General features: G+C 49.4%; 1 protein-coding gene across 5 annotated transcripts in view; it reads right to left on the reverse strand.

Annotated features, from left to right (window-relative positions):
• Positions 1-19,729, reverse strand: part of LOC146180432 (receptor-type tyrosine-protein phosphatase T-like) — a 680,195-nt gene that overhangs the window by 27,809 nt on the left and 632,657 nt on the right. For all 5 annotated transcript variants that reach the window (XM_084576027.1, XM_084576026.1, XM_084576025.1 and 2 more), the window contains 2 exons: positions 8,962-9,090; positions 7,337-7,462 (listed from right to left, as the gene is read on the reverse strand). In XM_084576027.1, the coding sequence (XP_084432153.1) occupies positions 7,337-7,462; positions 8,962-9,090 (255 nt within the window). The remainder of the gene's footprint in view (positions 1-7,336; positions 7,463-8,961; positions 9,091-19,729) is intronic.

Here is a 19,729-nt window from a genome sequence, read left to right on the forward strand (position 1 = left end):
CAAACTGGGCATCAGAAAAAAGCCTCATCTCGTACAAAAAAAATTTTGTCAACCTTAATGATAATATTGTTAAGGAAAGAACACAGCGGTAAACGCTAGTTCACTCTTAGACGCACACCGCACACCACAGAACGAAGTTAGCTAGGCTTGAGCGTCGTCTTCTTCACTACTTCACATCAGCACGTCGTCGTCGTCTCGATATACTGTGTTCCGTAACAGTTTTTCCCGCGCCGAAGAAGTACCGTCCCGGTGCGTCCTACACAGGAGAACTCGAATGATATGGTTTTAGACGGGCGACATGCACGAGTTCTGTATGAGGGGCTGTGGAAGGATTCTTGGGCTGTAAATTGGCGATCTCATAGGTCACATCGGTGACTTGCCGCAAGACGGAGTAGGGGCCCACGTACCGAGGCAAAATTTTTTCACACATACCGACACGGCGAGCCGGGTGCCAAAGAAGTACGAGGGAACCAGGAGGGTAGTGAACGTCTCGGTGATGAAGGTCGTAACGACGTTTTTGAGAGCGCTGAGACGCTCCAAGACGCTCTCGAGCTATGTGCCGGGCAGCATCAGCGCGGGCGATGGCATCCGAAGCTTAGCTGCAAGAAGAGTCGTCAAGAGGCAGCAAGGTGTCGAATGGGAGTAAAGGGTCACGGCCGAAGAGTAGGTAAAAGGGAGAATATCCGGCGGTGTCATGGCGTAAGGAGTTATAGGCGAACGTGACGAAAGGTAAGGAGACATCCCAGTCACGATGGTGATCGGACACATACATAGACAGCATGTTGGTCAGAGTGCGATTGAGGCGCTCAGTAAGACCATTCGTTTGCGGATGGTAGGCCGTGGTGAACTGGTGACGAGTAGCGCATGAGCGGAGAAGGTCATGAACCACTTGAGAGAGGAAACAGCGGCCACGATCTGTGAGCAGTTGGCGTGGAGCGCCATGAATCAAGATGACATCATGCAGAAGAAAGTCGGCAACGTCGGAGGCGCAGCTGGTAAGGATAGCCCTGGTTACAGCATATCGGGTGGTATAATCAGTCGCCACAGCAATCCACTTGTTTCCAAAAGTCGATGTCGGAAAAGGCCCAAGAAGATCGAGGCCCACACGAGAAAACGGCTCTGTCGGCGCTGGAATTGGTTGCAAGGGCCCACTAGGTTGAAGCGAGGGTATCTTACGGCGCTGACACAGCTCACAAGCGGCGACGTAGCGACGGACAGAACGGTAGAGACCAGGCCAGAAAAATCTGCGTCGCACACTGTCATAAGTGCGTGTGACTCCCAAGTGTCCTGCTGTAGGAACGTCGTGAAGTTGGGTGAGGACACTAGAGCGCAGATGAGCCGGAACGACCAGTAAAAGGTCCGCGCCATCTGGACGCATATTGCGTCTGTATAATATCTCGTTATGTAGTACAAACATGCTGGCGGAAGAGTCGGGGATGTTGCGCAGCTGGTCAATAATTGGTTGCAGGGCAGGATCACGACGCTGTTCAGAGCCGATATTGATAAAGTCCGAGATGGACAAAACATAGTCGTCAGCAGTATGGTCGGACAAATCGGGAGGATCTACGGGATGGCGGGACAAGCAGTCAGCGTCTTGGTGTAAGTGGCCGGACTTGTACACCACAGTAAATTCATACTCTTGTATTCGTAAGGCCCAGCGACCCAAGCGGCCAGTGGGGTCCTTAAGTGAGGACAGCCAACACAAAGCATGATGATCAGTCACTACACAGAAGGACCGCCCAAACAAATAAGGGCGGAATTTGGTCAGCGCCCAAACAAGTGCAAGGCATTCCCGCTCTGTGATTGAATAATTGCGCTCAGAGGACGAAAGCAGGCGGCTAGCATAAGCAATGACGCGGGAGGAACCATGCTGGGACTGGGCAAGGATAGCACCAATACCATGTCCGCTAGCGTCGGTGCGCAGTTCGGTAGGTGCAGAAGGATCGAAGTGCGCCAGAACAAGTGGGGTGGTGAGGGCGGAAATAAGTGTCGTGAAGGCATAGGCTTGGTCAGAACCCCATGTGAAAGGTACGTTTTTTTCAGAAGAGAGGTAAGTGGGCGAGCGATGTCTGCGAAGTTCCGAATGAAACGGCGAAGTAAGAACAAAGGCCAAGGAAGCTTCGCACGTCACTTGAGCTACGTGGGGTAGGGAAGTCGCGCACGGCTCGAACTTTGTCAGGGTCAGGCTGCACACCATTTGCGTCAACCAAATGACCCAAGACTTTGATTTGGCGCCGGCCGAAGCTGCATTTTTTGGCGTTCAATTGAAGACCGGCGCGGCGGAAAACGTCCAGGACCGTAGAAAGGCGATCAAGGTGGGTTGCGAAGAGAAAACGACGACGTCATCCAGGTAGCATAAACATGTTGTCCATTTAAAGCCACGGAGGTGTGAGTCCATCATGCGCTCGAATGTCGCAGGAGCGTTACAGAGTCCAAATGGCATCACCTTGAATTGATAGAGTCCGTCGGGGGTGACAAATGCGGTTTTCTCGCGATCCTGTTCGTCGACAGCAATTTGCCAGTAGCCTGAACGCATGTCGATAGAAGAAAAATAGCTGGCACCATGCAAGCAGTCAAGCGCGTCATCAATTCGCGGAAGAGGGTAAACATCCTTCTTTGTTATTTGATTAAGGTGGCGATAGTCGACACAAAATCTCCAACTTTGGTCTTTCTTTTTAACCAATACGACAGGAGACGCCCAGGGACTGCAGGAAGGCTCAATAATATTTTGTGCCAGCATCTTGTCCACTTCTTTCTGTATAACATGCCGCTCAGTAAGGGAAACACGATAAGGCCGTCTGTGGATGGGGTTGGCGTCACCCGTATTGATTCGATGGGTCACAGCGGATGTTTGGCCCAATGGTCGGTCACCGAAATCAAATATATCGCTGTACGACAGCAAAAGGTCGGAGAGAGCTTTGGCTTGGTCATCTGGCAGATCCGCGGCTATCATGCCTGAAAAGAGGTTCGAATGAGAAGGCGATATATGCTGCTCCGACAGATACTGAGGGGTTAGAGCCGCAACTTCGCAGTCCGCCAAAGGAAACAGATCAGCGAGTGCGATACCATGGGGTAAAACTTGAGTCGAACGGCTGATGTTCAGTACGGGAAGATAGGTGCGGTTATCAGTGACAGTCACAACGGTATGGGGAAGTATGACGTTGTGACGGAGAACAACATCGGTAATTGGGCAAGTGACGTATGTGCCGTCAGGAACTGCGGGGATTGGGGCCAGCGGGACATAAATAGCAGCTTCGGGTGGTAGGCGAACAAATTCGGCGGATCGGAGGCGGGGCTTGACATCGGTGTTTTCGGAGCAGTAGGGCAGGTCTAAGCGAAGAAGACCAGTTGAACAATCGATCAGGGCAGAATGGGCCGTTAAAAAGTCGATGCCGGGGATCACGTCGTGAGGGCAGCGGTCGATAACAGTGAAGAGGACAGGGGTAGTGCGACCGGAAATACTCACGCGCGCAGTGCACAGTCCCACGACGGCAGCGACGCTTCCATCTGCAACACGAACGGCGGATGAAGCGGCGGGTGTGACCACCTTTTTGAGACGGCGGCGAAAGGATGAGCTGAGGACTGAAATTTGGGCACCAGTGTCAATGAGGGCAGTAACAGGGGCACCATCCACATAAGATGTCTAGAAGGTTGCGGCGATGAGCGAGGGTCAGCAGAGGATTTTCGGGCCGGGTCGTCAATGCAGCGTCACCTCCGGGAGCTGCATTGGTTAGTTTTCCGGATGAGAGCCGGAGAAGTGGGGAGATGTGGAACGACGAGAATTGAGCGAGCGGGACCTCCGGGTCTGAGGAGACGGCGAGCGGCTGGGCATGCGCGGGGCTGGCGAGTTGCGCGTATCACGACATAGGTTGGGTGTGGAACATATTCGGCGCAGCGATCAGAATAGTAGCGAGGTCGAGGTGGCGGAACTCAACGGCTGCGGCAATGGCGGGAAATGTGGCCGACACGTGAGCAGTTGAAGCAGATTGGTCGGTCATCCGAGGTTCGCCATTCGTCCGGGTTGCGGTAGCGGTAGCGGTACCGCGTCTGAAAGGGAGTGGTAGGTGCCGCAGCAGCTACGACAGGAACATTAGGTTGGAGCGAGGGCTGTGCGGAAGGTTGGCCGGAGTTGAAGCCCACGTTCGCGTTGAGGCCCACATTTGCGAACTCCTGGCGAACGACAGATTGGATTAAGGCTATAGTAGCATCCGCTGGTTGAGGAGCGAACGCAACGGGTGTCATAGCCTCTATCTCTCGACGAACAATCCTGGTCAAGTTGGAGGGATGAGATGGCTGCTGTAAGGTTGGACTATCTTCGCACGAGGACGTAGCAGCTGTTTTTGGCAAGCGTTCGAAGCGGTGAGTAATACGGCGGTGTTTTGCTTGTTCAAACTGGCGGCAAACTTGGATAACTGAGTCGACCGTTGGACAATCTTTGCAAAGCAGCAGATTATAAACATCGTCTGCAATTCCCTTTAATATGTGGCCCACCTTGTCTATTTCGGACATGGCGCTGTCCACCTTTCGGCATAGTGCTAGAATCTCATGGATATAAGACAAGTACGATTCTGTCGAAGACTGGGCACGGGATGCGAGGTCTTTTTGTGCGCCAAGCTTGCGTCTGATCGGCTTGCCAAATAGGTCTCGAAGCTTCTCCTTGCACATCTCCCACGATGTGATATCGTCTTCATGCGTCTCGAACCAGACGCGCGCCGTACCTGCCAGATAGAAGATTACGTTGGCGAGCATGAGGGTCGCGTCCCAACGGTTGTGCTTGATGACCCGCTCGTACATGGCGAGCCAATCTTCTACGTCGATGTGGTCGGTGCCGCAAAAGGTGCCTGGATCGCGAGGCTGCGTCATGACGACGGTGGGAGCTGATGGTGCCGCTGAAGAAGGTGTCGCGTCGGATTGCATAGTGATTGTACCAATCTGGCGGCCACTACGGAGATCCAGGTTTGGCGACTTACGTACTTCCAGCAATCCTCCACCAAATGTTAAGGAAAGAACACAGCGGTAAACGCTAGTTCACTCTTAGACGCACACCACACACCGCACACCACAGAACGAAGTTAGCTAGGCTTGAGCGTCGTCTTCTTCACTACTTCACATCAGCACGTCGTCGTCGTCTCGGTATACTGTGCTCCGTAACAATATTTTTAGAACCCTTTTGAGAATAACGACATAACAGATATTGGCCTGTAATTTTTAGTGTCATTTCTGTCGCTGCCTTTGTATATGACAGTTAGTCTCAACTTCATTTCGTTAGGAAATTTGCCATCCTCAATGATCAAATAGAAAATGTAGGTGAGAACAAGAGAAATGGACTGTAATACATGCTTTACAGGCTTGATTTGCAAAATATTTTTCTCAAGAATATACGTAAGAAAGCTATCTCCTTATCAGACACGTTAACCGAAGGTGGTTTGACAAACGTGTCCGCTTCTTATTTTATCAGGTAAGCTTCCACCAAGTCACGACATATGTGTTCACTGTGATTAAACAAGATATTTGTTTTATCCAGCAAAGGAAAACAATATTTACTACCTCTTCAATGCAATGCGAGGTTAGAGGACACAGCACCTATCAACGACCTACGGTGTCCCGCCAGACGTTCATAATACACCGGCAAGTCTGGCAGATTTAGTTTTTGCTAGATGAAAGCGGAATTCGATACACAACGCCTGTGTGACAGTCTGTAAGCATCTTTCTGTGGGCTATCATGAATCCCTCCTCGCATTCTCACAACCATGCTCAAGCGTCGCTCTTGTGCACTCCTTCCTTGTTAACTCGCCCTCTTTTCGCTGGTTTTCACCTTCAACAATGCTCAAGTCTGTTGCACACAGCACTGCACACACCACCGAGCTTCGCGGTGAAAACAACGTTAACCCCGTACCTCACTTTTTTCAGGCGGTGTGAAATGCCGTGGATGTAAGGTACTCCTACCATACATTTGCTCGAACTTGCGTCAAATCGTTCGACAGGACCCTTTCAGAGAGCTGAGACAAGGTCCGATCAGGAAAACCAGCTTCTGTGAACCTGTACAATTGCCCCAGGAAGCCTGCCTCCACTTAGTGGTTACAGGATTTTGAAAGGGACGCTTTCAGGCGAGAAGTAGCAATGCCGGCATTGACCAATCTTGAATGACCGGAATTGTAGTTAAGGAGCGGCTTTTTCATCCTTGACTGGTTCGATTCCCGTGACTGCAGATCCGCAGGTCAAGGAACTGGATGCAGCGTGGTAGTTCAAAGGCAACGCTCGCCCTCTTTTTGAAACACTTGAGGATGTTCGGAGCAACGCGGGGAGCTTTGTTTCAAGAAAACAAAACACAATTGTCCACATACCGGAAATTCCTTTCTGTAAGGTCAGGACGATCTTCCGCTAGTTTCGTATTCATTTTACTAAGGAAAATACCTCTCAGGACAGGCGTGACTCGGGAGCCAATACACACGCCAGACTTCTGGACGTATACTGTTCGCCCCACATCCCGCGAAGGTGGAGGTTAGGTAAAAGGAGCTCTAGAAAACTTTCCACCAAGATTAAAGCGACTAAAAAATCTCATGAGCCAGCAATGTTCTTAAATACGAAAACATTTCTTCATGATACTTAGTTTTTGCTATCTTTACTATTATGAGGAATAGCTGTGGCGCTCGATTCTATGGAGGCTAAAGCGATTATCTCTTAGGCAGACAGGTAAGGCATAGCTTGCCTAGCATAACACTTAATGTCGCTTTTTACCTTCTAGGATGAAACTAAAGGTGTCGACTTGCCCAAACTGTCAGACAGATTCCCGAGATTCCTCTGTCATGTGGGAAAGTTAATGTAGGGCAAACGGGGCGATGCCTTAATGAAAGATTAAGAGAACATAAAAAGGATGTGGAGAATTCCAAGGACCGTAACCTGCCTCTTCACTGCCTCACATGCACTAAGGAATGTAAAACAGAATGAAAACCCCCTTTTTGATAAATGCAAATCTTACAGGAAAAATAAACACCGCATCACACGAGAAATCATTTAAGCCGGAAGAATTTTGGAGCTTGGGGACAGATGCATTAGCACTCCTTCCCTTGCGTTATCGGACAAAGAGCTTGCCTTCTTGGCAATGCGTAAAAATAGATAACTGGCTTTGGTTTCGGCATGCGCATTGCATCTGTGTTTTCTGCCACGCTTCAAGCTATGTATTTATACTTGCCAACTCCAGGAAATAAAATCAGTTGTCAGTCAGCGCTGTGTTTGAGTCCTTCTGATCTTCGCCCTCGTCCTTCGCGCTGTTATTCCAAACTAATCTGAGTATAAGCAATTCAACAACAGAATATGTGAAACACAGCTTACTTACCGAGCCTTGGGTGACCTTGAATGTCCTTACAAGGAGGCCTCGAAAGTCCTGAGAATCTGTCTGCTCAACTGAGACCTTTCCGTGGCGAACAGGTGTCTTCAGGTTTGGCCAAAATTGAGGTGTAGTCTGATGGAACCAAGAGAAGGCACAAATATTGCAGAAATCTCTAACGCTGGATGTTAGTCAAAATGTTACGTTTAATTGAGCATGCTGGAGATTTTTTTATGCAAATGCATTTTGAGTATTTTTATAAGTATTATTGTCAAGGCGCCAGCATGAAGAATGTTTTCCAATTTAAAATGCAAATTACCGTCCAGGCCAGATGTTTTGCGATTAGTAATATATGCAGAAAGTGCAATATTTGAAGTTCATAGATGTACGCAGTGTATTCGTAAATCAATGAAGCTGGCATAGCGATTAATGTAATTATGCATGATTTTTCTGGACAATAATATTTTCCCTCCATTCAGGAGACATGAATAAAATGCGTTGGTTTGGAAACCTATCTTAAATGCCCTAATAAGAACGGCTGAAGAAAAACTAACCATTGAATCAATTTCTGTGGCTCGTGTCCAAAGCTTTATGAGCTTTAAAAACAGGGAACGTATTCTGTAATATTACGCGGTCAGTTGGAAGTGAGTAGAGGACCAAAATAGAACAAGCGAATATTCTCTAAGGCACCACTAATATACATCTTAAAGGAACACTTATTAAAAGTTTATCAAGTTTGGGCAACTTTCGATTGCAGAATGGGCAGCTCTTTGTAGCAAAGTATACATTTCTTCAATATAAAAAGGTTTTTCTAGTCAGTTACAATTCATGAGGTCACTGCTCAGCCTAAGTGAATTGCCTTAGCATCAGGGTTCATGCATAGTTTACTCCAGCATCTTGCCCGCAAAGAGTTTTTAAAATCACCCCACTTGTTTTCGAAAATATATTTTGGTGGGAATGTCTGCACGCCACTTTTATTCTTACGTATTCTTCGACAGCTTCGTATTTCATAATTGTATTGATTAGAACGCGATGATCTGTCAACACAGGCCGAGCTGTTGATAAAACGTAATATTTTAGGGGACACTTCTCCGCCCACATGGCTTCGAAGATGGCATCCCAGATTTCATTTCCTAGATTCATTACCCTGGCAACATCCGAAGAATACTGAGTGGACTACACATATCTATAATGCTACAATAAAATTACATTTATGCAATTCAGCTTTGGCATAATAAATATTTCTGCATTCCTAGTTGCTCAGTAATCATGGTGCCCTAACTTCCACACCTTTGCATTCAAAATGAAAAAAAAAAACAGTCGCGGAGGAAATATACCGCGGTGTTTAAGCGCTTTAATGAAGGCAGCGAGAACGGCCGTCATAGAGATTACTTTGTCGGTTTTAAGCAAATGGCAAATTCGATTCAAACTTGAGACAGATATTTATTTTTGAATTGATATTATCTCTCTGGTTTCGTTTGGTTTTTAAAATGCTAGGAGAGAGGCATGCTTCTTATCTCATCTAATGTCTTTTTTTCCTGAGGCTCACCTGCGTCTAAAGTGTATGGTTCATATTTTTCGTTTGGTATGAAGAACTCATCCGCTAGTAGGCGTTGGGTAGTATATTACAGTACCTCGTCTTCCAGTGGTCCCAGCGTGACCAGAGTGACAGAGCCGCTCGCCGCTATCATTTCCCAGAAGTCAGCAACAGTTTCCGGCAGAGGCATCTGAGTCACTAGGTAAGCTCTTCTCCGCTTGAATCCCTGTCAAAGGAACGACCACTTCATATCACGCGAACCACACCAGTTACTGTTCTGAACTGGTACAATTCATCACAAACCAGCCGCACGGACTATCATTGTTAAAAAAAAAAAAGCGAAGACGCAGACCTAAGAGTGGTAGAACACAAACAGTGACTTACACCTGATGTTTACTCAAAAGAAACGCCCAGGTTTTGTAGTATCGAGGCAAGCTCTAAGCTTAGTCAATATCAAGGATAGTGGTAATTGGCTAGCTATAGTTAACACGGGCAAAAGCAAACTCATGATATTCAGCCACAAGCTATCACATTTAGCACCTGTCCTGTCTACATCTGTGTTAGTTGACCCCGTCTTTTTTGCGCTATGTCTTCAAGATATCACATTCCACTTTCATCTATTCGATCAACGAGTGTGCCCCCGGACAATCAACTTCCTGGTCGACACACGTAAATACGACAAGTAATACGGCGCGACGGGCTATGAAAATTAGGTCACACAAACACATGACTTTCTCGTGCCGTATTCTTTTTGATTCAGAATGCACCAACTAGCCCAAACAAGAGTTCTACGCTTTCTGCCACTTGAAAACTACCTTATCAGACGTTTGCCCTCCCACAGCTCGAATTTGCTTCGCTCTCAGCAAGCTTACTTTATCTATGCATTGTCCTGAATCTGTACAGAACCGCGCTACACGCTTCATCACTCGCAATTATAACAGTCATTCCAGGGAAAATGATCAATTCGTCGCAATCAATTTTATATACCAACATCGTGTTTACAAACAAAGGGGAAGTTCGCGGCGCCGCAGCCGACTGGGGGTTAAAAGAAGATTTAGCGCCCAAAACAATGCATAGAACCGAAACATTTCAAAGCAGTTTTCTTCTTTCACGGGGTACCTATGATGTCATTATTCTGTGCAGAGTAACCGTGAACATCTTTTAACAGATCGTGAAGGTATTAAATCTCATTACCGAGGCGAAATAGTTTTAGAACACAGCGAAACATATTGATGCGTGGCAAGGTTAGTGCAAGAAGGTTAGTCCAGGATGACACAGCACACAAAGTACAGAAGCACAGCAGCGTCAACCTTCTTCTAGCACTAAACGTTGCTACCACTTTGTCGTCTTCTGTGTCACTGTTGCTGGTCGTTGTCTTCTTTAACGTCCAGCGATGCAGAGCATATATATGTCAAATTACTTCCCCCACGAAAAGCACAGTCCCGGTGCGCACTAGGACGAACTACTGCAAGGGTAGTACGGCTTCATTCTGGCGACATGAACAACCTCGGTGCGTGGCATAGAGGACTGTCGCGGCGGAAGTATAGGGGCGACCTCGTATGTCACAGGAATGACTGGCTGTAAAACACGGTAGGGTCTTACGAGCGGGAGTCCAGAGCAAGATGAGAGAGCCCGGAGAGTAGTGGACATCCCAGTGGCGAGAATCATGGCGCCGTTTTTGAGAATTTTGGGAGGAGGCCAGTCGGCGTTGAGCAATAACACGGACGGCGTCAGCTCGGGAGATGGCGTCACGAACGTAGCAATTGGCGTTAGCGGTGGGAGGCAATACGCTGTCAAAAGGAAGGGAGGGTCGCGGCCGTATAGAAGATAAAACGTTGAGTAGCCCATTGTGTCGTGACGAGAGGAATTGTACGCGAACGTTACAAACAGCCAATTAATATCCCAGTCACGGTGATCATTCGAGACATACATTGACAGAATGTCCGTGAGCGTGCGGTTGAGGCGTTCGGTGAGGCCGCTCATTTGTGGATGGTAAGCGGTGGTAAAATAGTGCTTAATGGAGCAGTACCGAAGAATTTCGTCGACTACTCGAGCAAGAAAGCAATGGCCATAGTCAGTGAGCAGCTGGCGTGGAGCACCATGGAGCAGGATGACGTCGTGGAGAAGAAACGCAGCCACGTCAGTTGCACAGCTGGTGGGTATCGCTCGGGTGACAGCGTAGCGCGTAGTATAATCCGTGGCCACCGCAATTCATTTATTCCCCGACGCAGAAAGTGGGAAAGGGCCGAGGAGGTCAAGGCCAACTCGGGAAACCGGGTCTACTGGGATGTCGATCGGCTGCAGGGATCCAGCAGGCATAGCCGAAGGCTTCTTCCTTCGCTGACACCGGTCACAAGAAGCCACGTAACGACGAACAGAGCGATAGAGGCCTGGCCAAAAGAAGCGGCGGCGGACGCTATCGTACGTACGAGATACGCCAAGATGACCCGCTGTAGTGCAGCTGTTGATATTCCGTCGGTATAAGGTGCCGTTGTGGAGCACAGACAGAGCAAGGGTAGCATCAAGGTGACCAGTGCTGAGGCGATTGATTATGCTGCAAAGGTTGGGGTCTAAGCACTGCTCATGGCGAATGCTTGCAAGGTCAGAGATGGCCAACACATATGTGTCATCGCCGCACTCGCTCGCAGGTGGGGGATCTACCGGGTTGTGGGACAGGCAATCGGCGTCAGCGTGCAGCCGGGCCAGACTTGTGGACGACAAAAAAAGTGTATTCCTGAAGGCGGAGGGCACAACGACCCAGGCGACCAGTAGAAAGCCAGCATGTAGAAAGCCAGCATAAGGCATGGTGATCGGTGATGACGGAGAACGGGCAGCCAAACAAGTAAGGGCGAAACTTTGTAATGGCCGACACGAGGACAGCCGCAGAAAGGAGGCGACTGGCATAAGCAATGACGCGAGTGCGACCCAGCTACTGCTGGGTGAGTATGGCACCAATACCGTGACCACTGGCATCGGTGCGTACCTCCGTTGGTGCCGAAGGATTGAAGTGTGCCAGGACGGTCGGGTTGGTGAGGGCTGCAATGAGCGCAGAAAAGGCTTGGGATTGTTCTTGGTCCCAGCAAAATGGAGCGTCGTTCTTCAAAAGATTGGTGAGTGGACGAGCGGTCTCCGCAAAGTTGGGCACGAACCGCCGAAAATAGGAGCAAAGCCCAAGAAAACTATGCACGTCACTGATACAACGGGGTGTAGAAAATGCACTTACAGCACGCATTTTGTCTGGATCAGGTTGAACGCCACGGGCGTAGACCACGTGACCGAGCATCTTGAGTTCACGTCGGCCGAAGCTAGATTTCTTCGAGTTCAGCTGAAGGCCAGCTCTTCGGAAAACGCCAGGAATGACATCAAGGCGATGGAGATGGCTCTCGAATGTAGAAGAAAATACAATGACGTCATCGAGATAGCACAAGCACGTCGTCCATTTCAAGCCGCGCAGGAGAGAGTCCATCATGCGCTCGAATGTTGCGGGCGCATTACACAAGCCGAAAGGCATCACCTTGAATTGATAGAGGTCATCAGGAGTGACGAAGGCGGTCTCCTCTCGGTCCCGTTCATCGACGGTGATCTGCCAATAACAAGAACGAAGATCAATGGAAGAGAAATAGCTGGCACCGTGCAAGCAGTCCAGGGCATCATTTATCCTGGGGAGCGGGTAAACGTCTTTCTTTGTAACTTTGTTGAGGTGTCGGTAATCAACGCACAATCTCCAGGTATTGTCCTTCTTTTTAACAAGCATGACAGGCGCCGCCCAGGGACTGCTCGAAGGCTCTATAATGTTTTTTGCTAACATCTTGCCCACTTCATCTTGTGTGACGCATCGTTCAGAAATGGCGACTCGATAAGGTCTTCTGCGAATTGGGCGGGCGTCTCCGGTGTCGATACGGTGTGTAACGGGGGACTTCTGTCCTAAGGGACGGTCACCAAAATCGAAAATATCGCTGTACGAATTCAGTAGACTCGTAAGTGCTGTAGCACGGTCAGGGCGCAAATTAGGTGCAACGATTCTTGATATGCGGGCCTCCGGAGATGGGGACGGTGCAGGTCGTGTCGACACTTTAGCAATGGGGTCAGGTAAAAGACCGGCAACTGTGACCTGAGACAGTGGGGTGAGCGGCTAGAGTAATGCCTTCAGGAAGAACGTGCACAAAAAGGCCGAAGTTCAAGACTGGAGTATAAGCGTTGTTATTTTTTACGTGCATGATGTTATGAGGGAGAGCGATTTTATGCTGCAGTGTCACGTCGGTTATGGGGCGAACAACGTAGTCGCCATCAGGAACGGAGGGGAAAGGCGACATGAGCACAGACACTGCAGCTTCTGGTGGCAGACGAGTAAATGTAGAGGAGCGGAGACGGAGCGTTGAAGTATCGAGGCCTGGTTGTCAGGACAGAGTGGCAGGTCCAGATGAAGCAGTCCAGAAGAACAGTCAATGAGCGCGGAATGTGCAGTTAAAAAGTCGAGTCCTAATATAACGTCGTGAGGGCAACTGGTGAGGACTAAATAGCACAGGGATATGGCGGTCGGCAATGGTAATTCTCGCAGTACACGTACCAATCACAGTAGCTGTGTTGCCATCAGCAACACGAACGGTATATAAGGAAGCGGGTGTGAGGACTTTGTTGAGGCGTTGCCGGAGTGAGGAACTGAGGACGGAAATGTGGGCGCCAGTGTCAATAAGGGCAGAAACTGAGACTCCATCCACAAAAATGTCAATGAGGTTACGTCTGGGTGCGAGGGTCAGTTCCGAGTTGACAGTCCGGGTCGGTAATGCAGCCTCACTCCCAGGCGCTGCACTCGCTAGTTTTCCGAGTAGGCGCCGGCGTATGATGGGGAAGAGTTGCGACGGGGCAGCGGTGAACGAGATCCTCGAGACCGTGGAGATGGAGATCGGCTGGAGTGACGGACACTTGAGACGGCTTTGGTGTGAGGTTCATCTGGGTGAGGAGTTAAGTGTCCAGGTGCATTATATTCGGGGCGGAGCTGTTCAGGTTGGGCAGGGAAGCGTCGAGGCCCGTAGTAGTACCGATGGTCAGCGTTGTAGTAAGAACGAGGGGTGGGGAAGGTTCGACTGCGACAATAACGGGAAGTGTGGCCGGCTCGACAGCAAATAAAACAAATTGGCCTGTCATCTGAGGTGCGCCACTCTGCAGGATTGCGACTAACGTAGCGACGTGGGGGAGCTTGGCTAGTGGTTGCAGCAGCCACTACAGGAACAGGATGCGATGGTGACAAGGGTGGTACGGGGTTGGAGGAAAAACAGACGTTGGCAAGTACCTGTCGGACAACAGCCTGTATCATGGCCACGGTGTCAGGCACTGGAGATGTGAATGGTGCAGGAGCTAAGGCCTCGAGTTCTCGCCTGACGATCCGAGTCATTGTTGTGGACTGAGAAGGCTGCTGCAGAAGAGCCAGATCATCGCAGGATGATGTAGCTGCCTTGTTCAGAAGGTGCTCAAAGCGATGTACCAGGCGTCGTTGTTTAGCCTGCTCGAATCTTCGGCAAACTTGAAGCACCGACTCGACGTTAGAGCAATCCATGCAGAAGAGGATTTTGAACGCGTCATCTGCGATGCCCTTCAAGATGTGCCCTACCTTTTCACTTTCCAGCATGGAGCTGTTCGCCTTGCGACACAACGCGATCATGTCTTGAATGTAGGCCAGGTAGGACTCCGTGGTGTATTGGGCGCGAGATGAACGTTCGGTTTTTGCTGCGAGAGCCCGTCCAATGGGCTTCCCGAACAAGTCGTGAAGCTTTTGCTTGCAAATTTCCCAGGTCACCAGCTCATGCTCGTGATTTCGAAACCACGTGCGAGCGGTTCCCGCCAAATAGAATATCAGATTGACCAGCATGATGGTCGCGTCCCAATGATTGTTCCTGCTGCATCGCTTTGATTGATCCACCCAGTCGTCAGCATCTGTCTTGTCTTCGCCATTGAAGATGGAAGGGTGGCGGATTTTTGTGAGGACGAGTGGTTGCGCCGATGTTGTTGCGGTGGTAGGAGCTGCCTCAGAGGTCATAGTGGCCGTTGTTGACGTTGTGATCCCAGGTAGGTTGCGGCCACTGCGCAAATCCAGCTTTCGGCTGCTTAAATGGATTTATGTGTGCACACAGGGATCTTTAGTCACCTCCACCAAGATGATACGTGGCAAGGGAAGTGCGCGAAGGTTAGTCTAGGATGACACAGCACACAAAGCACAGAAGCACAGCAGCGTCAACCTTCTTCTAGCCCTAAACGTTGCTACCGCTTTGTCGTCTTCTGTGTCACTGTTGCTGATCGTTGTCTTCTTTAACGTCCAGCGATGCAGGGCATATATGTCACAATATGGGGGTGCGAGTTGGGAAGGTTACACACGTAAACACAAATTACCGCAACATTTTTCTCGCTTCGCAGACACCAGAAGTGTAGCCGATCGTTAAACGTCGGCCAGCGCTTTGAAGAAGCGTGTGACAAAGTATGCTGGGTCACTGCGGAGGCAGTCTACTTCTAAATATCGCCGAATGGTCTAGATGTGTTGTGAATCCGAACACCCCCAAGATGCTCACCAAGCTAAGTGTAGCAAATCGCGCAGTTTTGTTTAGAGTCTAATATGCTGCCGAATTAGGTAAATTTGCTTGATAACACCGTCGCTGAAGTGATATATCCTACATAGAATTACACTTAAAACGCGGTTGTCAAACACCGTAAGACAGTATGGACCGAACGAGAATCGCGCTTTGCAGCAGACGATGGCGCAGCTGGCAATGCCCACCGCGGCCGCCTCCAGCTCCGAAGCGTCTGCTAGCGACGGCGCCGGTAGTGCATTGTCTTCTACAACTGTGCGCTTTCAATTTATCGTGCTGTGAAAAGTCTCGTAAATTGTCAGACTTCATTTTGAAGGTAGCGCGAAAAACGAGGACCAAGTGTAGGAGGACACAACACTTCAGACTTCCAGCAGTTGCAAGAGATTGTAGTGTGCGTTGCAGCAATGTCGGACTACGGGAAAAGCTTATCAGACTCGGATAAACAGCGCTACAATGAAAAGCTGCACATTGATGGCGGTGTGCACCCGAACCCTTTTGCAACGCCTGAAACACATTAGGAAGTCTTCCGTACTGACGCGGCAAATCTTCCACCTTTGGGCATGACAAACATTGTAGCGCATTTGATTTTATATAATAATCGTTTCACTGCAGAGAGCATTCAGGCATACATGTCCCTGGAGGCATACAATTATCTTGAATCAGATGAGTGCGTGCAAGATCATCAGCGGGCATATATGCTAGTTAACTATTTTTCATTTATTTTCATTTTCCCCGTGGTATCGCTATGGTTCTCAAATATCGTTCTGCGCTTTCTGTGAGGTTTCACCATCTCTTTTTTTTTTGTACGGCGCAGACCATGTAACGCTTGCACGGACGTCGAAATATAGAGCGTCTAAAAATGCCATTACGACTTGCTAACGACATGCATATATCGCGGCGCACCTTAATTTTATTCCTTACCGTCTCTACTTAGCCACGATCGATTTTTTTTTTGAGAACGTAATGACGTCGTGCCCTTTATTTTGCGTTTTATTCATCTCAGTTTACAAAATGAACCATGTCTCGATGGCATCATTACTGCCCTCATGCGTGTCGCCAGCACTTGAATTTCTTTTTTTTTTACTTCCGTCATGCAACATGATATCGAGGCATGGCACAAGACGTTCTGCAAAAAAAAAAAGAAAAAAAAATCCGCTTGTGCGACTCGCGTCCTTGACGTGGGAATTCGTCAGAAAACGCGCAGCCCATATTTATTTATACCTCTGTTTTACATAGCTTACAGACGCGAAATGTTGCTGCATATCTATATTCATGGTCATAACTTAACTAACGACTGCTTTCAAAGGCGCAAATTCAGTGTCTTTGAGAACCATTCTTTACATGTATTTTGTATCGGCCGCGCTACCGCAATGCATTTCTAACTCGGAGTCTAGACAATGAGGGCTTTTAAAAGTAGATTATATACCTCCACAATAAAGCAGTATACCTTGCGACAAACTTCTTCAAAGCTCTGGCCAACGTTTAGCGCCCGGCCACCACTTCTGGTGCTCAGCGAAACGAGAAAAATATTGCGGTAAGTTGTGTTTACATGAGTTTCTATAGGGTCTCCCTCCCAGCTCGCACCCATACGCTTCGCGGTATTTTAAAAGTACTTTAGCTCGGAAATGAGATTTCATATTTCCACGATCTGTTCTAAGATGTTCGTGGTTGTTCTGTACAGAATAACGACATCATAGGTGCTTCGTGAAATTAGAAAACGGCTTTGAAATCTTTCGATTCCATGTATTTCTATGGGTGCAAAGCCTACTTTTCACCCCCCGTCGGCCGAGCCTGACGACAGCAGCGCCACCGCATCATGCTCACGTCACAGATCGGTGTTGGTCTACATTTAGAATAACATCGAACAGTCGCGCTTCTCTGTTTAATTAATGAAATGGTGTTCAGGTTTCGCGGAAATACGTTGCCTTTGTACATCTGCATCGCCTTCGCAATCACAATAACTTCACGCGCATTTTCGGTCGTACACAAGCATTTAACCTGCCATCCTTCTCACGTGATATTAGCCATGGGAATAACCTTCCTTCCTCACGACGTTACTAATATCAGTGATAGTGCAGCGTTCAGAGATCTATATTTGCTTTGGCTCTTAGAAAAAATCAATTTTGAAATTGTTCAAAGTTCACATAATTGCAGGCTTCTTGAAGGTCATCATCAGCTTGACTATACCTACTGCAGGGCGGAGGCCTCTCCCATATTTCTCCACTTAACCCGGTTCTGTGCTAGCTGCATCCACTTGACCCCTGCGAACTTCTTAACCTCATCCGCCCGCCTAACTTTCTTCCGCCCCCTGCTACGCTTTCCTTCCCTTGGAATCCAGTTTGTTACCCTAAGCGACCATCGGTTAGCCTCTCTTCGCACTACAGGCTTCTTGTTTGAACTCATATTTCTGTTCTATTGCATATAGCCATATTTTCAACTTTGTCTAGCTGTTTCCTTGATTTTAGTGTTTGGGCACAATACTTTCTGGTAACCACTGTGAAACGCTTCCCTTTATTTGTTGTATTTCCTCTTACATTATGATACTATATTTGTATGTCCCACTTGTGGGATTCGGGCTTGCTGCGGCTGCCCTTTGCGCGGCCGCCGCCCGCTTCCCAGTTGTTCTCCCCGTTCCCTTTCTCCCGCCGGAGGCGGCGGAGAGGGGCTCGGACGACTTGTCACTGTCGTTCGGGCCACAGCTCCGCCCTGGCGTCCCAGTGGCTGTTCCCATTGGCGCCTTTTGGCGGGAACACGGCACCGCTTCGACAGCCGCGCTCGCGCGACTGTCCGAGCGGAGCTGAGGGAGAGACTCCTCCGAGACATCGCAAGGTGCGTACGCAACTGTTCTTGTCTGCCGGCCTTTGTCCGCGCAGACCAGTGTGTACTCGAGTTCGTCTGCTCCGGGTCTTACCTGAGAGCACAGCTCGAGCCTGTCGATCGTGATCCAACGATCCGCGACAGGCGTACCTTGCGGTGGTTGCCCACACTCTCTCAAAGGAACCCTTTGGTCACTGCGAGAGAGATCACAGCACGCCCTATGCATGGGGACCGGCCGCTTGCTGTCGCTGATGGGTAGGAGGGCAATTAAGGAGAGGAGGATGTGGGATTCGGGCTTGCTGCGGCTGCCCTTTGCGCGGCCGCCGCCCGCTTCCCAGTTGTTCTCCCCGTTCCCTTTCTCCCGCCGGAGGCGGCGGAGAGGGGCTCGGACGACTTGTCACTGTCGTTCGGGCCACAGCTCCGCCCTGGCGTCCCAGTGGCTGTTCCCATTGGCGCCTTTTGGCGGGAACACGGCACCGCTTCGACAGCCGCGCTCGCGCGACTGTCCGAGCGGAGCTGAGGGAGAGACTCCTCCGAGACATCGCAAGGTGCGTACGCAACTGTTCTTGTCTGCCGGCCTTTGTCCGCGCAGACCAGTGTGTACTCGAGTTCGTCTGCTCCGGGTCTTACCTGAGAGCACAGCTCGAGCCTGTCGATCGTGATCCAACGATCCGCGACAGGCGTACCTTGCGGTGGTTGCCCACACTCTCTCAAAGGAACCCTTTGGTCACTGCGAGAGAGATCACAGCACGCCCTTGCGTGCTTGCGGCGGGCACTCCGTGTCACTTGTGCGCGCAGGGGAGCCTTGCTCCTCGCGCGCTCCCTTGACACGGTGACTGCGTATGTGTGTGTATGTGCGTTTGTAAATATGCGTATGTGCGTTTGTAAATATGTGTATGTGTGTGCGTGTGTGTGTGTGTGTGTGTGTGTGCCGCTGGAGGATGGCGTTTCAATAAACGTCTCCTTTGTGAACTTGGAGGTTGGTGTCCTTGCAGCGAAGTGCTCTCCTCCCTGTGGAGGTTGAGTGCGCGCTGCAGTGTTTCAGTGCGCGCGCGGTGACGGCTGATCGGGGCTTCGGCTCGCGCGACGCTCGAACCCGCGGTGGTTGGTGGCCTATGTCCACGTAGAAACCACACACTCACACAATACTCCTATGTACAAGGAGCATGTGAGTTATATGAATAAATATATAAAGGGCCGAATAGAAGGATTAAAACTATACAAATCGTAAAAGCTAGACAACTTTTTAACAAGGAACGATGGCTGTCGGATGTATAGTTACATGTGATTAGTATATTTATATGCACATTATTTACCAAGCGCAAGCGTTTAACAACACTCCTCTTAGTCCCTTTGAGTTACTACCTTACGGCATTAAACGAAAATTACCTTTACACGGCTACATTATGGAGTCAGTTCATTCTTTTCTTACCTGCTGGCCCCTAATAGCACCATTGTCGTTTTCTTCAA

Source organism: Amblyomma maculatum, chromosome 8, assembly GCF_055883805.1.
Source record: "Amblyomma maculatum isolate TAMU_Amacu chromosome 8, ASM5588380v1, whole genome shotgun sequence".
NCBI lineage: Eukaryota > Metazoa > Arthropoda > Arachnida > Ixodida > Ixodidae > Amblyomma > Amblyomma maculatum.